The sequence below is a fragment of the Rattus rattus genome, chromosome 13, assembly GCF_011064425.1.
Source record: "Rattus rattus isolate New Zealand chromosome 13, Rrattus_CSIRO_v1, whole genome shotgun sequence".
NCBI lineage: Eukaryota > Metazoa > Chordata > Mammalia > Rodentia > Muridae > Rattus > Rattus rattus.
The window spans coordinates 44,585,216-44,610,421 of record NC_046166.1 but is presented as its reverse complement, the minus strand read 5'-3'; the positions used below and the strand labels follow the sequence as shown (position 1 = coordinate 44,610,421).

The following is a 25,206-nucleotide window of genomic DNA, read 5'->3' as shown; positions in this document are numbered from 1 at the left end:
AATACTATTCAGCTATCAAAAACAATGACTTCATGAAATTCATTGGCAAATGAATGAAACTAGAAAATATCATCCTGAGTGAGGTAACCCAATCTCTCTCTCTCTCTTGTGTGCACGCACAGAAACACACACACACACACACACACACACCACACATGGCATGCACTCATTGATAAGTGGATATTAGCCCAAAAGCTTGAATTACAATCCACAGACCACATGAAGCTCAAGAAGAAGATGACAAAAGTGCAAATGCAAAAATATTCATAGGAGGAGATATTTAGACAAAATTTCAAGTACAGACTGGAGGAATGACCATTCAGAGTCTGCCCTACCTGGGGATCCAGCCCACATATATACAGCCACCAAAACTCAACAATATGGATGTAACCAAGAAGTGTAGGCTGATAGGAGTCTGATATAGCTGTCTCCTGAGAGGCTTAGTCAGATCATGACAAATACAGAGGAAAATGCTACCAGCAAACCATTGGACTCAGAATGGGGTTCCTGTTAGAGGAGATAGAGAAAGGTTTGAAGTAGCTGAAGAGGCTTGCAACCCCATAAGAACAACAATAGCAACCAACCAGAGCTCCCAGGACTAAACCACTACCCAGAGTACACATGGACAGACCCATGGCTTCAGCTGCATGTGTAGCAGAGGATGGCCTTGTTGGGCATCAATGGGAGAAGCCCTTGGTTTTGCCAAGGCTGGATCCCTCAGTGCAGGGGAATGTCAGGGCGGGGAGGTGGGAAGGGGGAGTGGTTGGCGAGGGGAAATAACCTTATAGAAGGGGGATGGGAATGGGATCAGGGGTTTATGGATGGGAAACCAGAAAGGGAATAACATTTGAAATGAAAATAAAAAATATCCAATAAAATAAAAGTACAGAGTAACAACCAAAATCTATAACAAATTATCTACAATTATTTATTTAATCTGACAAGTAGGTGCAATTGCAGATAGAGATCAAGGCATAATTAATGTGAAGTTAGCCTGGGGTTATGTGATATCCTTTCTTAACTAGTAATGCAAGGAAAGTAATAAAGGAGGTAAGTATGATAAACTCAATTTACACAGCAGCAAGTCTCAGAGGCTGAAAACATTCTAGGCCTAGATAAGATTATATGGAGGCAGGAAGCTTCCAGACTAGGCTTAGGTTAGCAGATGGAAACAGTAAGCTTAGGAGTCAAGGAGATCTTAGGAGACCAGGTGAATAAAAATTATAGTTACGGGCTGGTGAGATGGCTCAGTGGTTAAGAGCACTGACTGCTCTTCCAGAGGTCCTGAGTTCAATTCCCAGCAACCACATGGTGGCTCACAACCATCTGTAATGGGATCAGATGCCCTCTTCTGGTGTGTCTGAAGACAGCTACAGTGTATTCATATAAAAAAAAAAAAAGTTATAGTTACAAGTTCAAGCATCTCTACCTCCAGGTTGAACAAAACTCTGATCTCCACAGGCACTGTCACTCATGCACATACTCCCAGACACACAATTAAAAGAAAAATCTTTGTCAGAAAGAAGTAGAAAATACTGGAAAAACCTAACCCGGAAGCTTATTTAAGAATAAACGTCTAGCTCATACATAAGCTTAGGCTTGTTTCCCTGACAACCTTGTAACTTACATAACCTGTTTAAACTATTCTATGCCTGCCCCATGGCTGGTCACCTCTCCTCAGTCTCATGAACTCTGACTTCCTGAATCTGGGGGCAGAATCCTCACGTACTCTTCTCTATCCCAGAGTTCCAATCTCTCTGCTGAAAATGTACCTGTTACTTCCTGCCTTTTGCTAATAGGCCATCTGCTTTTAAATGACAGGGGATGTTCCACATAGTACACAAGAGATTATTCCTACACATTATCATCCTGCTTTCATTCCTGACTAGACATAATCACGTAAGTGTTCTTAAAAATGCATGTGTAGTCCAAATTCTAGGTCTTGAGAAACAAGACTGTATTGATTTATTCCAACTTTCCAAATATATACATCATATATAAAAATGTATGATATATATTGACCATATATGTGATATATATGATATATATATTGGCCATATATGATACATATCTATATATTATATATTCAATGTTATAATCCTTCATTCCTTTGTTTTCTATTGCACTTTATTTGTTTTAGTGGAACAAATAACCACTTGCTACATTATGTATGTGAATGTCAGAGGAAAACTTTCGGAAGTCTGCTCTCTCCACTGTGAGAAGGTCCAGGAATTGAACTCAGGCTGTAAGCCATGACTGCAAGTGCCTTGATCCCGAGTCATCAAATGACCCCATCATCATTCAACTTAAATGGAACTCCTACTGAACACATCTTGGAAGCCACACTAAGTCAAATGGATTTATTGGATTCTATTGGGCTAATTACATAGTCTTCGCAAAGTCTGGATCTTATTTTCGGGTCCCTTTTGATCTTGGGTTTCACATATAGGAAGATGAGCTATCAGCAGCATTTCAGGGATGAGTCTGAGGGGGACAGACAGTGAGAGAGTCTGAACTCATGTCTCCATTTGTAATACAAAGAGAAAATATTGGTTTAACTGCTCCTCGGAAGGTGAGGGCAGAGAAACTGTAAATGAGGGATTGCTCTGTCACATTGTAGAATGATACTTGCCCACATTCACAGTCAAGGAAGACTCCAACTTTGTACATTTGCTTTCTCAGCCAGACCTTTCTTAAAGGGGGAAAGACCCAGAGGGTACAATCAGTCCCCATTAGGGACCCCATGAGCAAGACTTTATCTCCGGAAGTCCCAGGAATGCTGTTCTTTCTCTCTGTACAGTCACATATGCCCACCTGCCACTGGGTCGCCTGGCCCACAGCCACTTCCCAATAATGCCTCCCTGAGTTGAAGCTCTCCGCACCCAACACAGAAGCACTGAAGTCAAATCTCCTTGGAGTGTCAGGCCCAGTTTTTGGTGTGTCTCGGAATGCCACATGTCTCAGGTCTTCAGATAAGACTAGGGAGGGGTGAGCTGTGTCTGGGTCCAAAGTAACATGTCCTATGTGAAGAGAACTTCAATTAATCTTAGGGTTCAGAAACCTGTGACGTAGGTATGGTTAGCTATGGTTTCTACCATGGAGCAGCTCCAAAGCAAGTGACACATGGCAGAGGTAACATAGGAGAAGTCTGAAAAAATGACACAAAGCTTTACTTCTCTGGATGGACTTCACGGGAGAAAAATGATGCTGATATAATAATGAGGCAGGCTGTTGTGTGGGGGATGGAAGAAAATCACAAATAAATAGTAAAAGCATCAGGTTTCCTCACACCAAGGTCTGTAAAATTGTGCTGATAACCAGTCACATTCAGATGTCACTTCAGACTCACACAACATCCCCTAAAGATGTTTTCTAAACCAGACGCTCCCAGAAGCATCGATCCTTGCACAAACAACACAATGGAGGGGTTCTCCATGCTAGTCACATCTTAAAACATAGCTCACTCAGTGTGATAAAATCCCTTAGTATTAAAGATACCTCAGAACCATACTAGAGAGGCTAGGATCACTGGGGAACTCCTGAAAATCAAGTTCAGATCACGGCATATGAGGTAATTCTTCAGAACTATCGGAAAGTGATACTTGCCCTCCTTTTTCCCAACAAATATTGTGATTTTCCCAGGCTCCTGAAACACTCTCTTTTTTTTTACTGGCTGAATTTTCTTCTCCATACACCACCACCTAGCCTCAGTTTTAAAACCTGCTGAATGATCATGACCCAGTCCCTAAATAAAATACCAGCACTAGTTAGAAATCGTATGGGAATTTGAAATATAGTAAACCCCAAACGAAATTTTAACCTGACCCCTTCCCATTCTGGATTTCTTCGTTAGTAGTATCCACATTCCTTTCATTAGACTAATTCAGAATACTTTTATTTCTAACGTCACGGCCACCAGTAGGTCTGTGGTGATTTGAGAATGGTGTCCACAGGCTCATGTCTGTCCATTTGGTCCTCAGTTGATGGAACTTTTAGGGAAGAATTAGGAGGTGTGTCACTGGGGCCGGAACGTGAAGTGTCAAAAGAATCCTGCTATTCCCCCTGCTTCATACTTGTGGTTGCAGATGGGACCCTTGTGCCTGCCCCCCTGCCCAGCCATGATCAATTCTAACTCCCTGAAAGTGTAAGCCCCAAATAACCTCTTTCTTCTGTAAGTTGCCTTGGTCATGCATAATGTTTCATTACAGCAATAGAAAGGCAACTGGCACAAGGTTCTTTAAGTTCGATTTCTTCCCTTCTGTGAGTTAAATTAGCCCCAGCCCCAGGACTGGCAGCCTGCTTGACCTTAGCAGAGTAGTCACAGTGCTCAACATAAATTGCAGGTTTTCACAGGTACTTAATACCTCCAGAGAACTAGCAAAAACAGTATAAAATTCCCTCCCTCGGGGGTGGGGAGTTGGTATGGAGGGGGATAGAGGGTGGGGGATCCCCTTTATTCCCAGCCTAGGTCTTCCTATAAATACTATCTCAAGAACAAAGAAACTTGAGCTGGGAAGTGGGGGGGAAGGGGGGCCAGACCTTTGATCCTAGTACTTGGAGGAAGCTCTCTGTGAGTTTTAGGCTAGCCTGGTCAACAGAGGGAATTCCAGGACAGTCACACAGAGAACCTCCATCTTGGGAAAAGAAAAAATTTCTAGCATGGTGGCACACACCTTCAATCCCAGCGCTGGGAAGGCAGAGGTGAGTGGATGGATCTCTGCATTAGTGGCCAGCCTGCCTTACAATGTGAGTTCCAGAACAGCAAGGGCCACACAGAGAACCCCTGCTCAACTGGACATCATTTCAAACACATTACAAATTTAATGGCGAGGAGCACTAGATAATGGAATTATTAGACCCAGACTCTAATGTAACTTTAATTCATATGTTTGAGGAAATGTAAACTGTAAACACACCCACATCACATGGAGCAGGGACTGCCGCTCAGTGGTAGAGGAGGTGCTTAGCAGACCTGGGCGTTCAATCCCTACATCATACCATAAAAATGCCTGCATTATCTAGACAACTTGAAGATGTGCCCGAGCAGACGTTCGTGTTTGCTGGGATGACCCTGTGATTTGCACACATAACTTGGGTACACAGTATTCATGCTTCGGCCCACTTACTTTGGAACCTCAGGAGAACATTGCTTGTCCCGATTATCCAGCATGCGCTCAGGTCTGTTATCTGAGCTGGCTCTAGGCTCTGAAGCAGTATAGACTCACTCCTAGGGGAAAAAAAGGGGGGAGGGGTCAGTCCCGGACATTCACTTGCATTAACCTTTATCCATAGATCTAACCTTATTTTTGCCCAGCATTCCCACCCCTCATGTGTCTAAGATATAGGTCACATTTTTCACCCAAATGTTTCTAGAAACTCACCTTTTTAAGTAGCACTCTGCATTCTAAGGGGGAAAGAGAGACAAGATTACACCGGGTATTTGAACCAAAGCATTTCTAAGTCATGTCCAAGGCACTAAAAAGTATAACACTGTGTATGTGTGACCACAGGAGAGGAGACTACAGGCTCTTTCTCACCCTCTCCTCTGTCTCCTTTGAAATGATATCCATGTATTTCCTTTCTGCTGCTGAGGACTAGGGCTTGAGCAGAGCAGATGGAGGGCCACTAGGCCAAGAGGGCACTTGGAGCCAGGTCAGGCGGGGGCTGAACATAACTGGGTCACACCTGCTCATGTTGTCTGGAAATAGGCTAGGCTCAGGAAGTGAACTATTTCCTTGGGGGTTATGTACAGAGGCTTTTCAGTGAGATTTTTAAAATCACTTATTTTAAATATTTTTAATTTTTAAAATATTATGAATTGGGGTTAGGTCTATTGCAAAGTAGTGTTTGCTCAGTAATTTAGTCACCACTAGTACCACTAAAAAAGTCCATAAATACTATGAATGAACATACTTTTCAGATAAGTATATGTGGGACAGAGCAGATTTAAAGGACATTCTTGCTTTTCAGTACCTAGCTTTTGAAAGAACAAAGGATGTTAATATATAACATTTTAAATACATAGCTGTTCAGGCTGTACTAAAACACCCTAGCCAGATAGCTCCTTATAATAAGAATCTTTATCACATATTGGAAGCTGATAATTTCACAGATTCAGTACCTAGGGAGGTACTTTCACATCACATGGTGAAGACAACTGTTTCATAAAGGTCACTAATCCCGTTAGGAGAGTGCCACTCTATTAGCCAATCACCTTCTAAAGATTCCATCTCTAATACCACTGCCCCTGAAGATGATTTCAATGTATGGGACATATGTGAACATTCAGACAACAGCAGAGAGTACACAACCTTCCCCCCATTTTCAGGTTGCAGTTCATTACTTTGTGGAGGATTTTTACCTTTTGACAGCATCTGTGAATGTTAACAAGCACATACATACTCACCAATCCCTTTCTAAAAGTTGAACAAAAAGCAGTTGTGTTAATTATTCTTTGCCCACTGGATGGGTACAAAACTCTTCACCTGATTTCCCCAGAGAGGTATATCTTAATTCAAGCTTAATTGTTTTGCTTTATTGTTTTAGCGACAAGGTATCACTCTGTAGCTCTGGCTAGCGTGTAACTAACAGCAATCCCCCTGCCTCATCCTCCCAAGTATTGGCATCACAACCATGAGTGACTCTGTCTGGCTTTCAAGCATACTAAGATAATTGTTTTCAGTGGTGAATCACTTTATGAAATAGCTCGACACCCTGCCCAGGATACACTGTAGGAATTGTGATGTGTGTCCGCATTGTGTGAGATTCACCCCTGCTTCAATCAGAGTAAGCGTGCCTAACTTCTCAAACATCTGTCTTATGGTGAACTTGACCTAAGTCATACACACACACACACACACACACACACACACACACACACACACACATATATACACTGTAGCTGACTTCAGACACACCAGAAGACGGTATCAGATCCCATTACAGACTGTTGTGAGTCACCATGCAGTTGCTGGGATTTGAATTCAGGATCTCTGGAAGAGCAGTCAGAGCTCTTAACTTCTGAGCCATCTCTCCAGCCCAAAGTCCTATATTTTTAACATTTAGAAAGATACCTTGAGAGAACATCTATCTACTATCATCTATCTACTCGCGCGTGTTTATGTGCACGCACGTGCAGGTACACACACACACACACACACACACACACACACACACACACACACACACACCATGGCTCAGGGATCATTTGGAAGAGGACAAAAAGTGTACAACCCAGGGACCATGGATGACTACAAGGAAACATTGTCTTCTGAACACATCAGGCCAGTTGCATGGATGAACTCAGAGCAGTTGTGACAGCATGTATAGATGTGTGAACCCAGGTTAGACTAAGTCCTAGCATGGAGTGCTCAGTTGGGAACACAATTTCAACTCCAGTCATGGGATTATAAGAAACTGCTGGCTGCTGGATGAAGGAGAGACAGTTTTCATTAAGAATGTAGTCCCTTTAGGGTAACTGCTCTCTTACGGAAGAGCATACATCCAATAATATTTGGGCATCAGAAACTGGTCTTGAAGAATAAGGAAGAGTAGGAGGGAGGGAGGGAAGGACAAAGGGAGGGAGGGAGGGAGGAAGGAAGGAAGGAAGCTGGGTGGGAAGGAGTGGATCTGGAAAGAGTTTGAGGGCCTTCAAGATGATCAAAACATATCATGCAGAACTGCCAAAGGACTTATTTGAGACAAGGTCTTACTGTGTAGCTTTGCTGACCTGAAAGTGGTTCTGTAGACCAGAATGGCTTGAACTGGTAGAGATCCATTAGCATTAAAGGACTCATTTAATAAGAAGAAAGACAGTACATTACCATTATCATGTTGTCACGTCCATGTACAGTAAGACACCAGAACTCATTATTACCATCCATCAGTCATCGATCTATGCTTTGTTTTTTGTTTTTTGTTTTGGTTCTTTTTTTTCGGAGCTGGGGACCGAACCCAGGGCCTTGCACTTCCTAGGCAAGCGCTCTACCACTGAGCTAAATCCCCAACCCCCCTTTGTTTTTTGTTTTTTGTTTTTTGTTTCGATCTATGCTTTGACCTACAACTCAGTGTGGACAGTCAACTGCCCCTTTCTGGTTTTCTCCTGGTCTTTGTTACTCATCAGTCTGTCAACTTCTATCTCATCAATTTAAGTTCTACATATGAATGCAAATCTTATACCTTGCTTTCTGTGCTTGGCTTATTACACTTAACATAAGGATCCCAAATTTCATCTAAATTAGTATATATGTAATTATATATCATTTAATATATCATTAAGTATATCATATATTATTAAATATATGATTATATATACTTTAATTATAATTATAAATTATGCCTTTGTCTTTTTTTATGGATTAACAGTTTCCCATACATGAGTTACATGTATTATATTTTCTTACTTGTTCCTAATTCTGTAAAAGATTCTTTGGCACGTTAATTTCATTTCCTTCTGACATATGCCCAGTGTGGGCATTGAGGAAGCCCAGTGCTCTCCCAATGTCTGTACTGATTTACAGACATCAACGGTATTCACAATGCTTCTAGCAGGGGGACAATGGCTGCATAGCTTTCACACTGGGTTGAAGATCACTGGATCTGGTATTCTGGAAATGACCCTTAATGAGTCTGTCCTCTCTGCCATTCCAAATGCTATTAAGGAACTGTTTTCCCCAGTCTTACCTGGAGCAGTGCAACGGCAGATTCTCCACAGCTCCGCTCTAGGTCTGTGATGATCTTCTGGAGGCTGCAGAGGTGCTCAGAAAGCCAGGCTTCGCTCGCCTTCAGTTTGCCCATGTTCTCGCTCCCCAGGAGGCTAAGTCTCTGCAGATGCAGCTCCTCGTTAACTTTCAGCAACTTGTACTCTTTTTAATGTGCACTGGTGTTTACCTGTATGTGTGTCTGTGAGGATATCAAATACTCTGGTGTCAGCGCCAGAGGCTGTTGTGAGTTACGTGGGTGTTAGGAATTGAACCCGAACCTGGGTCCTCTGGAACAGCAGACAGAACTCTCAACAACTGAGCCATCTCTCCAGCCCCAAATATGCATGGATTTGGTTGGTTGATTGGTTTCGGTTTTGATTTTGTTTTTGTTTTTGAGACAGGGTTTCTCTTTGTATCCATGGCTGTCCTGAAACTCACTCTGTAAACAGGGATGGCCTCAAACTCAGAGATCTGTTTGCCTGTCTCCCAAGTGCTGGGATTAAATCCGTGCACCATAGCACTCCTTTTTCTTTACTAATTCAGCCTTGGCCAGGAATCTGAATTCCTGAATGTCTTAGGAAAAGATCTAATCAAGCCAAGCCATGCTTAAGCAGGGTACCTTTCCATAGAGGCCACGTGCGACAGCAGCACAAGCCTATAACGCCTGCACTTGAGAAGGGAGAAAAGGTGCAGGAAAATCATGAGTTCAGGCTAGCCCAGACTGAAGAGGGAAATTTTGTTTCTAAATAAAGAAATTCAATTTTATGCTTATTGTTTGATATGCTAAAGTTAGGTACGCATCTCTCCAAGTTTACTCAGATTAACAAACAAGGCACCCAAAACACACCGCACTCTTTCGGGTGTGACCTTTTGCTCAGAACTTGAGTGTTTCACCTCGAATTAAAATAGTAACTTAGGGGAATGGTATCCCTTTAATTCTAGCCCTCAGGGACAGAGAAAGGTGTCTTTGTCAGTTCAAGGCCAATCTGTATGCAAAGCAAGTTTTAGTCCAGCTGAAGCTAAATAGCGAGAGTATCTCAAAAACATTTTCTTGTTTTGTTTTTAAGGACAGGATCTGTTTGCATAGCCCTGGCTGTTCTGTAACTCAATATGTGGTACAGGCTAGTCTTGAACTCAGAGAGGTCAACCTACCTCTGCCTCCAGAGTGCTGGGTTTACCGGAATGTACCAGCATGCCTAGCTACTCACAAACAAATTTTAGTGTGGGTGGGGGAGAGGTAACCAGGAAGTGGGATATCATGGGATAGGAGGTTGGTGGAGGGGGTAACTAGGTAGTGGGATGTCATATGGGATGTAAATAAATGGAATGATTAATAAAAAAAAAAAAAAGAAGAAAAATGAGCAAACTTTAAAATCTATAATTTAATCAATAATTAGCAGAGATGCTTATATAATGAGGCCACTGATAACTGGTGTTTCTTTTATCTTTCTAAATGTATTCCACCTGATCATGGTTTTATCAATTAGGAACAACAACAACAACAAAATCACAAAAAAACCCCACCCAATACTAGAGGTTTTTTTTTTTCTCATTTGGCAAATTGTTTCTGTGTTGGAGAATGCCTCACTGACATAGTCATGCTAGCTAGCCTTCTGACAAGCAGCATCCCATAGTTCAGCTGCAGCCCCTTGTGCAAGTCTCTTATAGAAGAAGGCTATAGGTTACATTTAATCTCCTGTTGCCATTAAAGAGCCCAACTGTAATAACGGTGTCTGCTATTTAGGGCCTGCTGAAAATGTGCAAGGCACTGTCTAGGGCTCTCTGTAGATTCTCTCTGTCCAGCCTCCCAGCAGCGTTATGAACTAGAGGTCATTGTTATGTCCACTTCACAGCTAAAGGAACTGAGTTAGACACTGAGCCTCGGGCCCAGGGCTACCTAAACGCTAGTAACTATTAGACCATCAATAAGATCCCTGGGAGTCTTCTGAGGTTAATTCTCTCAATGTGGCTCTGAACGGAAACAATTATTAGTGCTGTCTTAGCCCTGTGTCTTTCCATGGTTGCAAGTATATTAGCAGTGTCATAGGAGATAATAAATACATACAAATAAACGTATGGGGCTCTTTCCTTCCTTGCTTCTCTCTTTAGATGTGTGTTTGAATAGAGTCTTATGAAAGAATTGCAGGTAAGTGCACATGTACATGCTACACACATGGTTGTTGTACTGAATACATTGTTTCCTTCTTCTTTTTCAAGACAGAGTTTCTTTGTGTAGCCCTGGCTATCCTGGAACTCACTTTGTAGACCAGGCTGGCTTCAAACTCACAAAGAGATTCACCTGCCTCAGCCATTCAAGTGTTAGGATTAAAGGTGTCTGTCCCCCAGTGCTGTGTCACTGGATAATTTATTTAAGAATAGATACACTGCCTAGTTATTCTCCATCCAGAATATTCTCTCACCTGTAGCATTTTTTGAGACTTCTGCATGAGCTCAAACTTCATCAGCTGGTTCTGGTTAGGCCCGTTTAAGTTCAGGTCAAATTTGCAGCCTGGCAGTTTTGAAAACGGCAGTTTCTTCCCCTCAGTCAGTAACTGGAATCTCATCTTATAATCGGCCTCGATCATCTCTTTAAAGCTCTGCTCCTCTTCCTTCCTCAGAGGCAGAGGTTACAGATGTCAGGTTAAACAGGATAAACTGGCAACAGTTCTGTCCCTCTTTCATTAACCATAGCGCAACCGCAAGGAGACATAGAACACGAGGGAAGAAGTAAAAGCCTCAACGGAAGGATAAAGGGAATCCAGTTAAGATATCAGCAAAATCATAAACTCAATTTTGTGGATGGAGGAATGTTCACTGACTTTATAAAGCTGATGAAGCAGCCCCGGTGTGATGCTATATAGTCTTAGGGTAGCTGAAGCTGAGGCAGGGGAATGATGTGTTTGAGACCAGTGTGAGCTACTTGAAAGCCTGGTGTCAAAAACCAAAGGAGCTGTGGAAACTGTGACCTGTGGCTAAAAACGACAGGGGCTTTCTCTCACATGAGCAAAGTTCTAAGCAAACACACTTTCTTTTGTTCTTTGTGGGATGAAATCTGGCCTCAAACTTGTTTGTAACTGAGGTGTAACTGTAATGTCGGCGAACGTCTTTCTGACTCTCCTGCCTCCCCCTCTCTAGCAATGAGACCACAGATATTCTCACCATGCCTGGTTTTGCTGGGAACCAAACCCTGGGCTTTCAAAGTATGTACATGTGTGATGTGATTGGTTTCCTTTCGGAGAGCTGTCCTTTTGAGACACGTCTTACCAATTTACCTCAGGCTAGCCTGGAAATCAAGCTTTACCTTCCTAACTTTGGGAGCTACAGGTTTATGTCACTGTTGGGTTTTTTGTTAAATCATATTAAAAACAAAAGAAAAATTAAAATAAGATTTATTTCTAACATACAAAAAGTTATTCACACTTTTCTTGTTTCTTTGGTAATTTTTAAAAATTAAATTTCTTTCTTTTCACTTTTGAAGAGTTCCTTATCAAGAAATGAGCATTCTGGGATAGAGAGCTGGTTCAGTGCTTAAAGAGCACTTGCAGAGAACCGGATATCTCGTCACCCATATCAAGTGGTTCACAAGGCCCATCATTCCAGCTCCAGGGGATCTAAATTCCACAGTTCTCCTTTGGCACCAAATGTATGTGCTCACACATATTTGTAAATAAACCTTAAAATGAATCTTAAAAGTAATTAGCTTTTTTCCTTTATTATGGACTTGAAATACTTTCTCCTGCTTCGCTATCTTTGTGGCAGGTTCCCCTCCCCAGCGTCAGGGCAAACCATCACCTGAATCGTCACCATTCTCTCTCGCTCTTCAGCCAGTAAGCATGCAGCTGCTTCAAGCTTCTCCTTCAGTGTAACCAGGGTTTCCTGGAATAACTTCTACAGACAAACAGATCACAGGGTTGCAGAGAAACTCATTGTGTAAGAAGAGGAGGATTCCCCATCCGACTCCAACGCAAACCAGCTCTGGCTGCCCCAGAACTTGACCTATAGACCAGGTTGGCCTCAAACTCAGAGATTCACCTGCCTCTGTCTCCAAGAGTGCTGGGATAAAGGGTCTGTGTCACCACCACCGGGCTTGTGGTATTTCTTAATCAACACCCAGGGATGGTTTCTGGAGAACCACTTTATCTGTGTAATCAATCAATCTTCCAGAAGTTGGCCAGACTCCTTTAGATTCCCCCTAAAGCTTACCCTATAATACTCAGCAGCTTCTTGGATACCACATGCCTCATGCCACTTGTGCTCTGGCGATTGGAAACATTTGCTGGAAATTATGATTTGGTCCTCGTCACTGAAGAGCTGCGATGGTTCCGGGTGTGTCCCACAGTGTGGCTTCTCTGTGATGCTGCATGGTAAGTGGGGCTTGGGCACTTGGGACATTCTGGTCAGTACCACCATATGAAGACTAGGTTGCTTGTTTCTGATGTGGACCTCTTCCCTGCAGATGAAGAAGAGGAGAGAAGTCGGTGTATTTTGTTATCTGAAGCAGGTCCACTTGGTACTCTCAGGAGCTACAGTGCAGCAGAATCCAACGAGCTTTTCAGCCATCCTGGGCTGAGTGAGGAAGGAGGCAGAGTTACTGCAGCGGTCCTAGCTGGACAGGTTTAAGCTTCTGACCATCTAGCAATAGCTTTAAAGATTAGATTAACTGTAAGCAATTGCAGAAGAGAACGTTTCTCTACAAGTCAACAGGAGGCAAAATGTGAATATCACAGTGTACTAACCTCTCTTCCTTCAGTCCCTCTTGAGATGGGATTGTAGGTGGCATCCGACAGCTACACCCAGTGATCCTTTAACTTTCGAATTAATGCTTTAGACATAATGTTTTTTACAATATTTAAGTGCAATAGTTTGGTACATATATTTTAAAGAATGTATTGTTGGTCAAGTGAGTTGACTCAGAGGTTAAGAGTGTGTACTGCTCTTGTAGAGAACTGGAGTTCACAAAAGACAGTAGTAATTCTAGCTTTGGGGGAATCCAAAATTTCTGGCTTCCTTGGGTGCCTACCCTTAGGTACATAGATATACCTGCACCATGGCTACCCTCTTCCTAAGCTATATTTAATTAAAAATTAAATAAATATTGCAGGGTGAAATGGTGCATACTTTGTATCCCAGCACCCTGGAAGGATAGGCAGGCAGATATATATGGGTTTGAGATCGACCCTGTTTCAAACAACTGAAAGATATACATTGATTTCTTTTTTAAAAAAGACCATTATACTTAGATATCTTTTTATTTTTAGATGGAGTCTCACTATGCAGTTCTGCATCCTTAGTGCTGGGTTTAAAAGTATGAGCCACCACATCCAGCTACATATATCTTAAAGTAGTAGATGTTATTTATTTATTTATTTATTTATTTATTTATTTATTTGTGTTTTGAAAAGCACCCAAACAGGGTTTCTCTGTGTAGTCCTTGCTGTCCTACAACTTGCTCTATAGACCAGGCTAGTCTTAACCTCAGAGAGATCTGCCTGCCTCTGCCTCCACAGTGCTGGGATCACCATCTAGGAAAGCAGAGCTTTTCTAAAAGACTTTCCAGGGTTGGTGGCTCATTCTGTAATCACCATCACTCTGGAGGCTGAGGAAGAATTAGAGCGCTAGTTCAACCCCAGTTACTTGTTTCTGATGGCTGCTAAATGGATGACTCATTAAGGATCAAGAAACATGGGGTTGGGGATTTAGCTCAGTGGTAGAGCGCTTGCCTAGGAAGCACAAGGCCCTGGGTTCGATCCCCAGCTCGAAAAAAAAACCAAAAAAAAAAAAAAAAAAAAAAAAAAAAAAACAGGACTGGTAGCAAATGAGTAGTCTTTACTCTGCATACTTCACAAGGGATGGGAATTTAGCTCCATCATAGGGTGCTTGGTTAGCATGTGTGAGGCCCTGGCCTTAATCTTCATCACCACAAAAGAAAAAATGAAATAGCTTTCTGTTTTCTTGAAGAGTAAAGTATTACACTGTGCTGGCTTGGCAACATAGGCCCATTCATTACTTCAACAGTCAGGAAGCTTGAACCAGGAGGATTTCCTAGAATCTGAAGCCCAGCCTGGGCTATTGAGTGAGATGTCTCAAAAAGCCAAACAAACAAAGAGAAAATAGCTTTGGTTTGATTATAGCAATGAATAAATTATTCTCTAAATAATTAAAAAAAAGTATATGATTTAATAGTCTTGGTGACAAAGTGGGAAAACTCTTAGACAATTATTAATGCCTTACATGGAAACACAATGGTTGCTTACAGAAAATATATTTCTGTGACACGTTTGGGTGGTACGTTGTATCAGAGCTGTTTCTTTGGTTTAGGCTGGTCTCTGACTCCTTCCCTAGCCAGTGGAGACTAGCCCTGAATTCCTTACTGATCACGGTACCTTCAGTTTCTGAGTGCCTGAATTACAGGTATGCACTAGCAGTCCCAATTTTATTTTACTTGACTTTTTTTGTGAGACACTATTTATTAATAGCATTTTTACTTGTATGTTTGTTTTGAGACGAGATCTCATTTTATAGCCCAGGTTTGCCCGAATCTGGCTGTGTCTCAGTTCAAACCCTTGGCCATCCTTCCTCTTCCCAAATGCTGGGATTACCAGCCTCACCACACCGGAGTAACAGGTATTGTTGTTGTTGTTGTTGTTGTTGTTGTTGTTGTTGTTGTTTTAACCCTTTAAAGAACTGAAGCTATGTTGGTGGTACATCCCTGCAGAGTTGGGACTGCTGTGATAGGAATTTGATATGTTAAGTGTTTGAGAGGACTGCAAACGTGAGAGCCCTTTTCCAAATGACTAACGTATGCGGTTTCACAACTAGGCATGGAGGAAGGAAGGATTCAAGTGACAGAATAGCCTGGTGTAGGGGCACAGAATTTAAGCTATTTGGGAATCCAGGCCAGGATCCTAAATTGAGACATACCTGGGTCACAGGTGATGAGTCCAAGGTCTACCTGTGTGAGGTTTCTATTAAAAAGGCAAAGGAAAGAAAGCAAGGTTAGGGAGGGGACTCACTGGCAGAATATTTGCCTAGTATTCATGAGGCCCGGGACTTAAAACCCTGGTAGCTATAAGAAAGTAAATAAAAATTAATGCAAGCATGCAAAAGAAAATCAGCTGACAAGATTACAGGAAAATAAGCAATGACCGGGAGGTGCTATTAATAATATTCTCTAATTTTTTCCCAATTATTACCTGTGTGAGGTCAGATTTCAAACAACCAACCAAAGCCATTTATTCCTAAAGGCAGATTGTCAAGCACATACTAGGAAACGACTTTTTTTTTGAGAAGCTTTAAGTGGAAAAACTTTTCAAAACAGAAAAACCATACACTTGTCTTAAAAAAAAAAAAAGTGGGGTTGGGGATTTAGCTCAGTGGTAGAGCGCTTGCCTAGGAAGCGCAAGGCCCTGGGTTCGGTCCCCAGCTCTGAAAAAAAAAAAAAAAAAAAAAAAAGTGACTAAAGTCTGTAATCCCAGCATCTGGGAAACTGAGGCAAGGATCAGGAGTTTAATCCACCCTGGGCTACATAAAATCCAGCCATTCATCATTGGGAATTATGGCCCTGAAGAATAAATTCTCTCAAAGGGGTTTCAGGCAATTCATTTATGATTTTAGTAATGTTGTAACTCCTAGCCACAAGTGCTATACAAACATGAATTCCAAGCAATGTATAAGGAAGGCGGCAAACGTTTTTTACTGCCCACTGGCCGGATAAGAAATACTATCACAAGTACTTCTTATTATTCTTTTACCTTCAAACAGAAAAGAGCCTGCTCAGTTTTCTTATCCACTTTTCTATCAGGTTTTTAATCAAATTTAAAGAGATACTTATCTACTTAACAGTAGCCTGTATGAAGAAGTAGGAGGTCATGTAGTCTCAGCAGGAGAAGTGGAGGCAGGAGGATCACCACCAGCAAGGGCAGCCCTGCGCATAAACTAAAACCCAGGCTTGAAAAACAAAAAGTCCAACAAGCAGCCATGGGAATTGCAAATGCGTTTCCTCTAGTCACAATCTGCCCAGGCCTCTTAAGCTCTTGAAGAATTTCCATCGTCTGGCTTTCCAGAGCCTGCCCCAGTGACTTAAGACACTCAGGTTCCCTATTTCCTTCTGCCACAGTAGCAGGCTTCTGACCTTCCTCCAGGCTTTTTTTTTCTTCTTTTTTTCAGAGCTGGGGACCGAACCCAGGGCCTTGTGCTTGCTAGGCAAGCGCTCTACCACTGAGCTAAATCCCCAACCCCTCCTCCAGGCTTTTTCAGATCCTATCTGCTGACAGAACTCAGACTGACTGGTTTAGCGTCTCAGCCTCCTGTCTTTGGCTCCATACGGCCTCCCCACTCTTTTTTTTGTTTTGGGTTCCTAGCGGTCCTGGAACTTTGTAGACCAGGCTGGTCTGGAACTCAGAGATGTAACTGCCTTTGCCTCCCGAGTGCGTGCAGGGATTAAAGGTGTGAATATTCAGATCTGGAATGTCTCGAGACGCCATTTTTGGGGTGTCTGAAAAAGGTTTACCCATGGAACATTCTTCACAAGGAATCAAGTTCCTTACATCTCTGTATACAGCATATTAGGTACTCAAATATTTCAAAATATAATAAAGACATGCGATGATATCTTTCTTCAATGAGGAAGGCAGGAGCAGGTAGCTCTCTGCAAGAGAGCCATGGGCTACATGGGACCCTGTCTTATAAAGACTGTATATATATTATATATATAATATATATATGGTGAGAAAGGGTTTCTCTATGTCCTGGAACTGCTATGTAGACCAAGCTGGCTTGGAATTCAGCGATCCTCCAGCCTCCGTCTCCCCAGGACTCGGATTAAGTGTGCCATCACATCCATCCTTAAAAACAGTATTTTTGTTGTTGTTGGTTTTTTTCTCTTATTGTTTGTTTTGGTGGGGAAGACTTCTACCAGTCAGCAAAATGTTAAAGCAAATCAAAGGACAGGTCAAACATTAATTTAAAAAAAAAAAAACAAACAAACCAAAAAAACAGGCTGGAGAGATGGCTCAGCGGTTAAGAGCACTGACTGCTCTTTCAGAGGTCCTGAGTTCAATTCCCAGCAACCACATGGTGACCCACAACCATCTGTAACAGGATCCCATGCCCTCTTCTGGTGTGTCTGAAGACAGGTACGGTGTACTCACATAAATAAAAATTAATAAATCTTTAAAAAAAAAAGACAAGAAATTCAGGCCAAGTTGTGGTGGTACAGGCCTTTAATCCTAGCGTCAGGTGGCAGGGCAGAGAGGCAGGCAGATCTGAGAGTTTGAGGTCAGCCTGACGTACAGAGAAGGTTGAGGGCCATCAGGGATGCACAGAGAAACCCTGTCTCAAACAAAACACAACACAACAAAACAAAAAGAAATTCCTGCCTCCCTGGGCTTGCTTTTCCCAAATGTTTTATTTTCCTATTGTCCTGCCTTTCTCCCGTGTTCATTTATTCTTTTACTGCCCCCCCCACTACCATCTGTCAATCAACCATCCATCCAAAATTACATTGTTGAATCTGATCAGGCAGGAGAGCTCACACGGGCTTCTAATTCCAGCACTTGAGCAGCTAAGGTACAGGCCTGGGAGTTCGAAAGTTCAACAGACCAAAAACGAGACCTTGTCTCATTTAAAAAAGAAAGTTTAAGTTTTTTAATAGTGGCCCAGAAACGTACTCAAGTTCAAGGCCAGCCTGGGCCACCTGTGGAGGTTCAAGTCCAGTGTCCCCAAGTCGACTCGGCCATCTGCCGCTCCAGTTCTAGGTGGATCCAACACTGTCCTCTGGCTTCCACGGGCACCAGTTATGTTTGCAGAGCGATGCTCCCATACATAAATCAACTAATTTTAACATAAAAAAGTTGGGCCGCTGGGGTTGAGGATTTAGCTCAGTGGTAGAGCGCTTGCCTAGGGAAGCTCAAGGCCCTGGGTTCGTCCCCAGCTCCAGAAAAAAAGAACCAAAAAAAAAAAAAAAAAAAAAAAAAAGTTGGGCCACCGATGGTTCAGTATATTAAATGGTTTCGGACAAGCCCATAGGCTAAATCCGATACTCAGGCCCTACGGGAAGGAGAAAATGGAGAACCGACGACTTCCACAAGCCTGGCCTCACAGCGGGGTCCGGGTCATCCCGAAACCCCCACCCCCACACAAGCTCACAAAGAAGAAATGCTTAAAAATAAAGCTTAGCAGTTGAACAAAGTTACGATTGTGGAAACGATGATGCAAAGTGGAAAACTCACCTCCTTTTCCTGAAATCTTAAGGATTTCCTTTAGGGAAAGACATCACAGCCAGTGGAGACCAGAGACTTCTGTGCAAAGGTCAGTTAGCAGCCTCAGGGTCTCTCACAGCGGCAGCAGATAAGTCTGCCATTTTGACCTTTATCTGGCCCCACCTCCTAGGCTGCTGACTCAGTAGAGCCCTGTTGGGGTAGGTTAATTTACATTTCTAAACAGTTGTAAGAAGATTCCGGAAAAACACTGAATCTGGCCTTGAACCTCCGTCCCTCTTGGATTGGCTAGCACAGTGCTGGTAATCCCTGATTTGGAAAGGCTGAGGCAGGAGGATTGCTGCAAATTTGAAGTGGGCTAAGGGTAAAGTGTGAGTTCCAAGCCAGCTTGGACCACAGACAGAGATTCTGAGAATAGAAAAAATGCTACTCACTCATTCTGGAATTCTATTAAGCAAGCAAAGAAACAAACAAAAAACAAAACAAAACAAAAAACCCCAACAAAACAAACAAACAAACAAACAAACAAACAAACAGGGCAGGCATGGCAGGAGGAGGGGGAGGAGGGGGAGGGGGAGGGGAAGGGGAGGGGGACGAGGAAAGATCTCAATGCGATCGAGGGCAGCCTCTACACAGTTCTGTTGAGCCTTAGGGCCCCAAACTATTGGTACTGATGACAAGCTTTTAGGGTGGTGGATTGGGTCCCACCTGGGGTTAATTATGCCAGAAAACCCCAAAAGCATTTCTCAGAAGCCCTTTACAACTAGGGGACCGCTCCTTGCCACAGCAGCCCTCACTTAATCTATCCGGTCACAATTCCCAGAACTTCCTCTCTGACAGTCCGGGTTTCTGTGTCTGAGATGCCCACTTCTTTCAGGCTATAAACCCCAATAAGCTTTTGCAGCCAGCACTGCCTTCTGCTGTCAGAGGAGGAGCTCATCAGTTTGCAGTAAAACCTGTTAGCTCTTTCTACAGAGATGGGCTGTGTTCAGTGTTTCTTGCTGCGCCTACTTAGAAATTCCGGGACAGGGGTTGGGGATTTGGCTCAGTGGTAGAGCACTTGCCTAGCAAGCGCAAGGCCCTGGGTTCGATCCCCAGCTCCGAAAAAAAAAAAAAAAAAATCCAGGACAGCCGAAGCTACCTAGATAGTCCCTGTTTGGTGGGGGTCGGTGAGGGGAGGGAATACATTGTACTGGCTGCTTTTATTTTCAACTTGACACAAGCTAGAGTTATCACAGAGAAAGGAGCCTCCCTTGAGGAAATGACTCTATGAGATCCAGCTGTAAGGTATTTTCTCAAGTAGTGATCAAGGGGGAAGGAACCATTGTTGGTGGTGCCATCCCTGGGCTGGCAGTCCTGGGTTCTATAAGAGAGCAAGCTGAGCAAGCCAGGGGTAGCAAGCCAATAAGTAACTTCTGTCCATGGCCTCTGAATCAGTTCCTGCTTCCTGCCCTGTGTGAGTTCCAGTCCTGACTTCCTTTGGTGATGAACAGCAGTGTGAATGTGTAAGCTGAATAAACCCTTTCCTCCCCAACTTGCTTCTTGTTCATGATGTTTGCACAGGAATAGAAACCCTGACTAAGACAGGTATATATCAGGAAAATGGACAGAAGTGGAAAGGATTATATCGAGGTGACCCAGGCTCAGAAAGATCTCTCTCAGACGCAGACTGTAGTTTCTAAGTGTTACTTATGCCAGGGTGACTGTGTATGGGGCCAGGAAACCAGAAGGGAGTCCAAAATAGGGAAACAATGACTTTAAGTGTGTGTGTGTGTGTGTGTGTGTGTGTGTGTGTGTGTGTGTGTGAGAGAGAGAGAGAGAGAGAGAGAGAGAGAGAGAGAGAGAGAGAGAGAGAGAGAGAGAGAGAAAGCACTTTGGGATGGGGGTATGAACGAGGAAATGGGAGCATGGGAGCAGAGGGAAAAGGATTTAATGGAGGAATCCCCCAAGGACATGGAGGCGAAGGGGGCCAACTCAAGCAAAATATATTTTTTAATTCCTTACAGAAACCTGCCATGTTCTAAAGTAATTAAAAATACATTTTAGAAAAAATATATAGCAAAGCAGAAAGGTACTTTTAAAATGGATCATCCCGGGTATGTAGAGCGGCCATTCATGGGAACGCAGGCTATGAAACTAATATGCAGGTCTGGCTTGCTCTCCCCTTAGCCTTAACCTCTTATCTTTAATGGCTAAATACTTGTTCACTAGAGAAGAATGACTCACCCTGCTGTGGGTCTGCAGGGTGCTTGCTTCAGGGAAGGGTCACTGCTCTATGCTAAGATAACTGCCTGCCTAAGGACTTTGTCCCAGATGGGGACAATCCCAGCTAGTGTTTGTTGGTCTGGGCCCAGTGAAGAGGAAAATCTATCTAGTTTCCTAATCTTACAGTCCTGTCTTTGACAGGGATTATATCATATACTAATCCTTGCTAAGCAAAGGAGAGAGGTTTTGTAAATTTAATTTTATTTTTTAAAGCAGTTGACATGACAACGTGCAAATCCTTCTACCTGGCTCTGTGATCTTCCAGATAAGATTCAGCCCTAAGCATCTAGCACAGCCTCTCTCCTATCTCTCCACACCCTCTTCCTAAACTGAATTCCCCAGCCTTTCTCAGATAAACCACCTTCACTTTTTTACATTCCTTTAGTCTGGAGAGGATTTATTTATTTATTTATTTTTAAATATACTCGATCTCTTCTAAGCCTTGGGAAACAAGCATGTGTGAGAATTTTTACCTTTTTTTTCACCTTTTTTTGGGTTTTGTTTGCTTGTTTTTATTTTTGAGACAGCCTTTTGCTATGTATAGAAAGCTGAACTTCTGTCAATCCTCCTGCCTCAGCTTCCATAGTGCTGAAAATTTCAGGTGTACAGCACTGTGCACTGAAAGGAAGGACTGGCTTCTATCTGTCTCATTTTCTCGAAGTTTGTCTTGTTCATTAGAAGCAGAGACAAGACAGATCAGTCTTTAAAGCTCTTGCAAAGGACCAGAGTTGAGTTCACGGTTATTCAAATTAGGCTGCTGACCAGTGCTTGTTACTCCAGCTCAAGGGAACTGGTGCCCTCTTGTGGCCTCCAAACTCACCTGCACATATGTGCACATACCTCCTCTGCTTTTTGGAACAAGTTCTCGCTGTATAGCCATGGCTGGTCTGGAACTTGCTGTGTAGTCAGGTCTGGTTTTGAATTTAGAGGTCCACCTACCTCTGCCTTCAAGCATGGTGTTTGAAGGCACTCACCACTACAACCAGCCAAAATCTTCATAAACAAATGAATCTGGGGAAAGAAACAGACATTTAGATTTCATTAGCTTCCTTCATATCTATTTGTCGTTGCTTATCTCTAAGAGGTTGTCTCAGTCAGGGTTTCTATTCCTGCACAAACATCATGACCAAGAAGCAAGTTGGGGAGGAAAGGGTTTATTCAGCTTACACTTCACATTGCTGTTCATCACCAAAGGAAGTCAGGAGTGGAACTCACACAGGGCAAGAGGCAGGAGCTGATGCAGAGGCCATGGAGGGATGTTTCTTATTGGCTTGCTACCCCTGGATTGCTCAGCTTGCTCTCTTATAGAACCCAAGACCACCATCCCAGGGACGGCACCACCCACAATGGGCTGGGTCCTTTCCCCCTTGAACAGCAGTTGAGAAAATACCTTACAGCTGGGTCTCATGGAGGCATTTCCACAACTGATGCTCCTTTCTCTGTGATAACTCCAGCTTGTGTCAAGTTGACACACAAAACCAATCAGTACAGAAATCCATATAGGACTTTCAGCTGTGCCCTTTAAAAGGTTGGCATCGAAGAAAGAACATTTGGGCCAATGAGATAGCTCAGCAGACAAAGGCTCTAGCATTGCAGAGTGTCTTCCCTGGACCCTACGTGCGTAAAGTCTCAAGGAAAGAACCAACATCACAGATTTCTCCTCTGATGTCCACATGTGTACACGATGTGCACACACACACATATACATGCCACGCACCCGCAATAATAAATGAATTTTTAAAAGAATGGAACATGTGGTTGACCAGAGCAGTATGCCATTTCCTGACTAGAAAGTCAGGGTTCTCCAGAGCAATGGTTCTCAACCTGCCTAAGGCTGTGACCCTTTAATACAGTCCTTCAGGTTATGGTGACTCCCCTATTCATAAAATTATTTTTATTACATTTCACAATTATAATTTGTTACTGTTACAAATTGTAATGTAAATATCTGTGTTTTCTTTTTTAAAATCATTTATTCATTTACGTTTCTAATGTGATCCCCCTTCCCAGTTTCCCCTCCACACAGCACCCCACCCCATCCCCCCTCTCCCCCGTCCCCTTTGGCTCTATGAGGGTGCTCCTCCATCCACTTCCACCTCACCGATCTAGCATCCCCCAATGGTGGGGCATTAAGCCTTCACAAGACCAAGGGCCTCCCCTGCCACTGATGTCAGATAAAGCCATCCTCTGCTACATATGTATCTGGAGCCATGGCTCCCTCCATGTATACTCTTTGGTTGGTGGTTTATTCCCTGGGAACTCTGAGTGGTCAAGTTAGTTGATATTCTTCCTATGGAGTTGCAGTCCCCTTCAGCTCCCATCAGTTCTTCCCCTGTCTGGGGCCCCCAGGCTCAGTCTGATGGTTGGCTATGAGTATCAGCATCTGTATTGGTCAGCTGCTGGTAGAACTTCTCAGGAAACAGCCATACCCGGCTCCTGTCAGCAAGCACTTGGTGTCAGCAATATTGTGGGGTTTGTTTGTTGTCTGCATATGGGATGGATCCCTAGGTGGGGTGGTGGTCTCTGATGGCCTTTCCTTCAGTCTCTGGTCCATTTTTTTGTTTCTGTCTTTCCTTTGGTCAGGAACAATTCTGGGTTAATGATTTTGAGATGGGTGACTGGCCCCATCCCTCTACTGGGGGCCTGGAGGTGGTCTATTCAGGTTCTATCTCCCCACTGGTGGGTATTAGGCTTCCCTGGTGTCTGGAACTGTCTAGTGGCCGGCTACCCCCAGTTCCTCAGCCCCCCCTACATATTTCTACTCAATTTCCTGACCCTCTGTACTTTTCTCCTGTCACTTGCAATACCTGATCCTGCCCACTCTTCCCCCCTCCTCCTTACTCCCTCCCAGGTCCCTTTCCCCTTCTAAGTAGGACTGAAGTATCCACACTTTGGTCTTCCTTCTTAAGCTTCATATGGTCTGTGAGTTGTATTGTGAGTAATCCGAGCTTTTGGGCTAATATCCACTTATCACTGAATGCATACCATGTGTTCTTTTGTGAGTGGGTTATCTCACTCAGGATATTTCCTAGTTCCATCCATTTGCCTGCAAATTTCATGGAGTCATTGTTTTTTAATAGCTGATTAGTACTTCATTGTGTAGATGTACCACATTTTCTGTATCCATTCCTCTGGTTGAAGGACATCTGGGTTCTTTCCAGCTTCTGGCTATTAAAATAAGGCTGCTATGAACATAGTGGAGCATGTGTACTTGTTATATGTTGGAACATCTTTTGGGTATATGCCCAGGAGAGGTATAGCTGTGTCCTCAAGTAGTGCAATGTCCAATTTTCTGAAGAACCTCCAGACTGATTTCGAGAGTGGTTGTACCAGTCTGCAATCCCCACCAACAATGGAAGAGTGTTCCTCTTTCTCCACATCCTCGCCAGCATCTGCTGTCACCTGTGTTTTGGATCTTAGCCATTCTGAATATTTGTGTTTTCTGATGGTCTTAGGTGACACCTGTGTAAGGAACATTGACCCTCTCCCCACACCCCAAAGAGAAGTTGAGACTCCCAGGTTGAGAACTACTGCTCTAGAGTAACAGAACTTACGGAATGAATCCCCCTATAAAAAAAGGAGGGGATTTATTTGCATGACTTTGAGGCTGCAGTCTTCGTCATCCAACAATGGCTGTCCGTGAATGGAAAGTCCAAGAATCCAGTAGTTGTTTAGTCTAGGACGCTGAAAGTTTCACCTGGTTTTGAGTATCTCCTAGAATCCTAAAGAAGTAGGCACAGATGCCAGTGAAGGGATGCACTTGCCAGCCAGGTGAGAGCAAGCAGGCAAAGAGCAAAAGCTTCCTTCTTCCATGCCCTTATTTAGACTTCCAGCTGAAAGTATCAGATCAGAGGTGTGTGTTTTCCCAGTGAAAAAGATTAAGGGTGTGTCTTCCCACATCAAAAAACAATCCGGATCAGACGTGGAACTCCTCACTTCAAATTAAGCACAATTCCCTCACAGGTGTGCCCCTCTACTTGCGAATTTTAGTTAATTTGAGATGTGGTCAAGTTGACAACCAA

General features: G+C 43.2%; 1 protein-coding gene across 1 annotated transcript; it reads right to left on the bottom strand.

Moving 5' to 3' along the window:
- Window positions 1-2,472: 2,472 nt before the first annotated feature.
- Window positions 2,473-13,094, bottom strand: Triml2 (tripartite motif family like 2). The gene is made up of 7 exons (XM_032919314.1): window positions 12,906-13,094; window positions 12,495-12,590; window positions 11,123-11,311; window positions 8,683-8,823; window positions 5,382-5,404; window positions 5,127-5,227; window positions 2,473-3,020 (listed from the first exon to the last, which is right to left on the bottom strand). Exons 1-7 carry the CDS (start codon window positions 13,092-13,094, stop codon window positions 2,473-2,475), a joined length of 1,287 nt encoding a protein of 428 aa, XP_032775205.1.
- Between the last annotated feature and the right edge of the window lie 12,112 nt (window positions 13,095-25,206).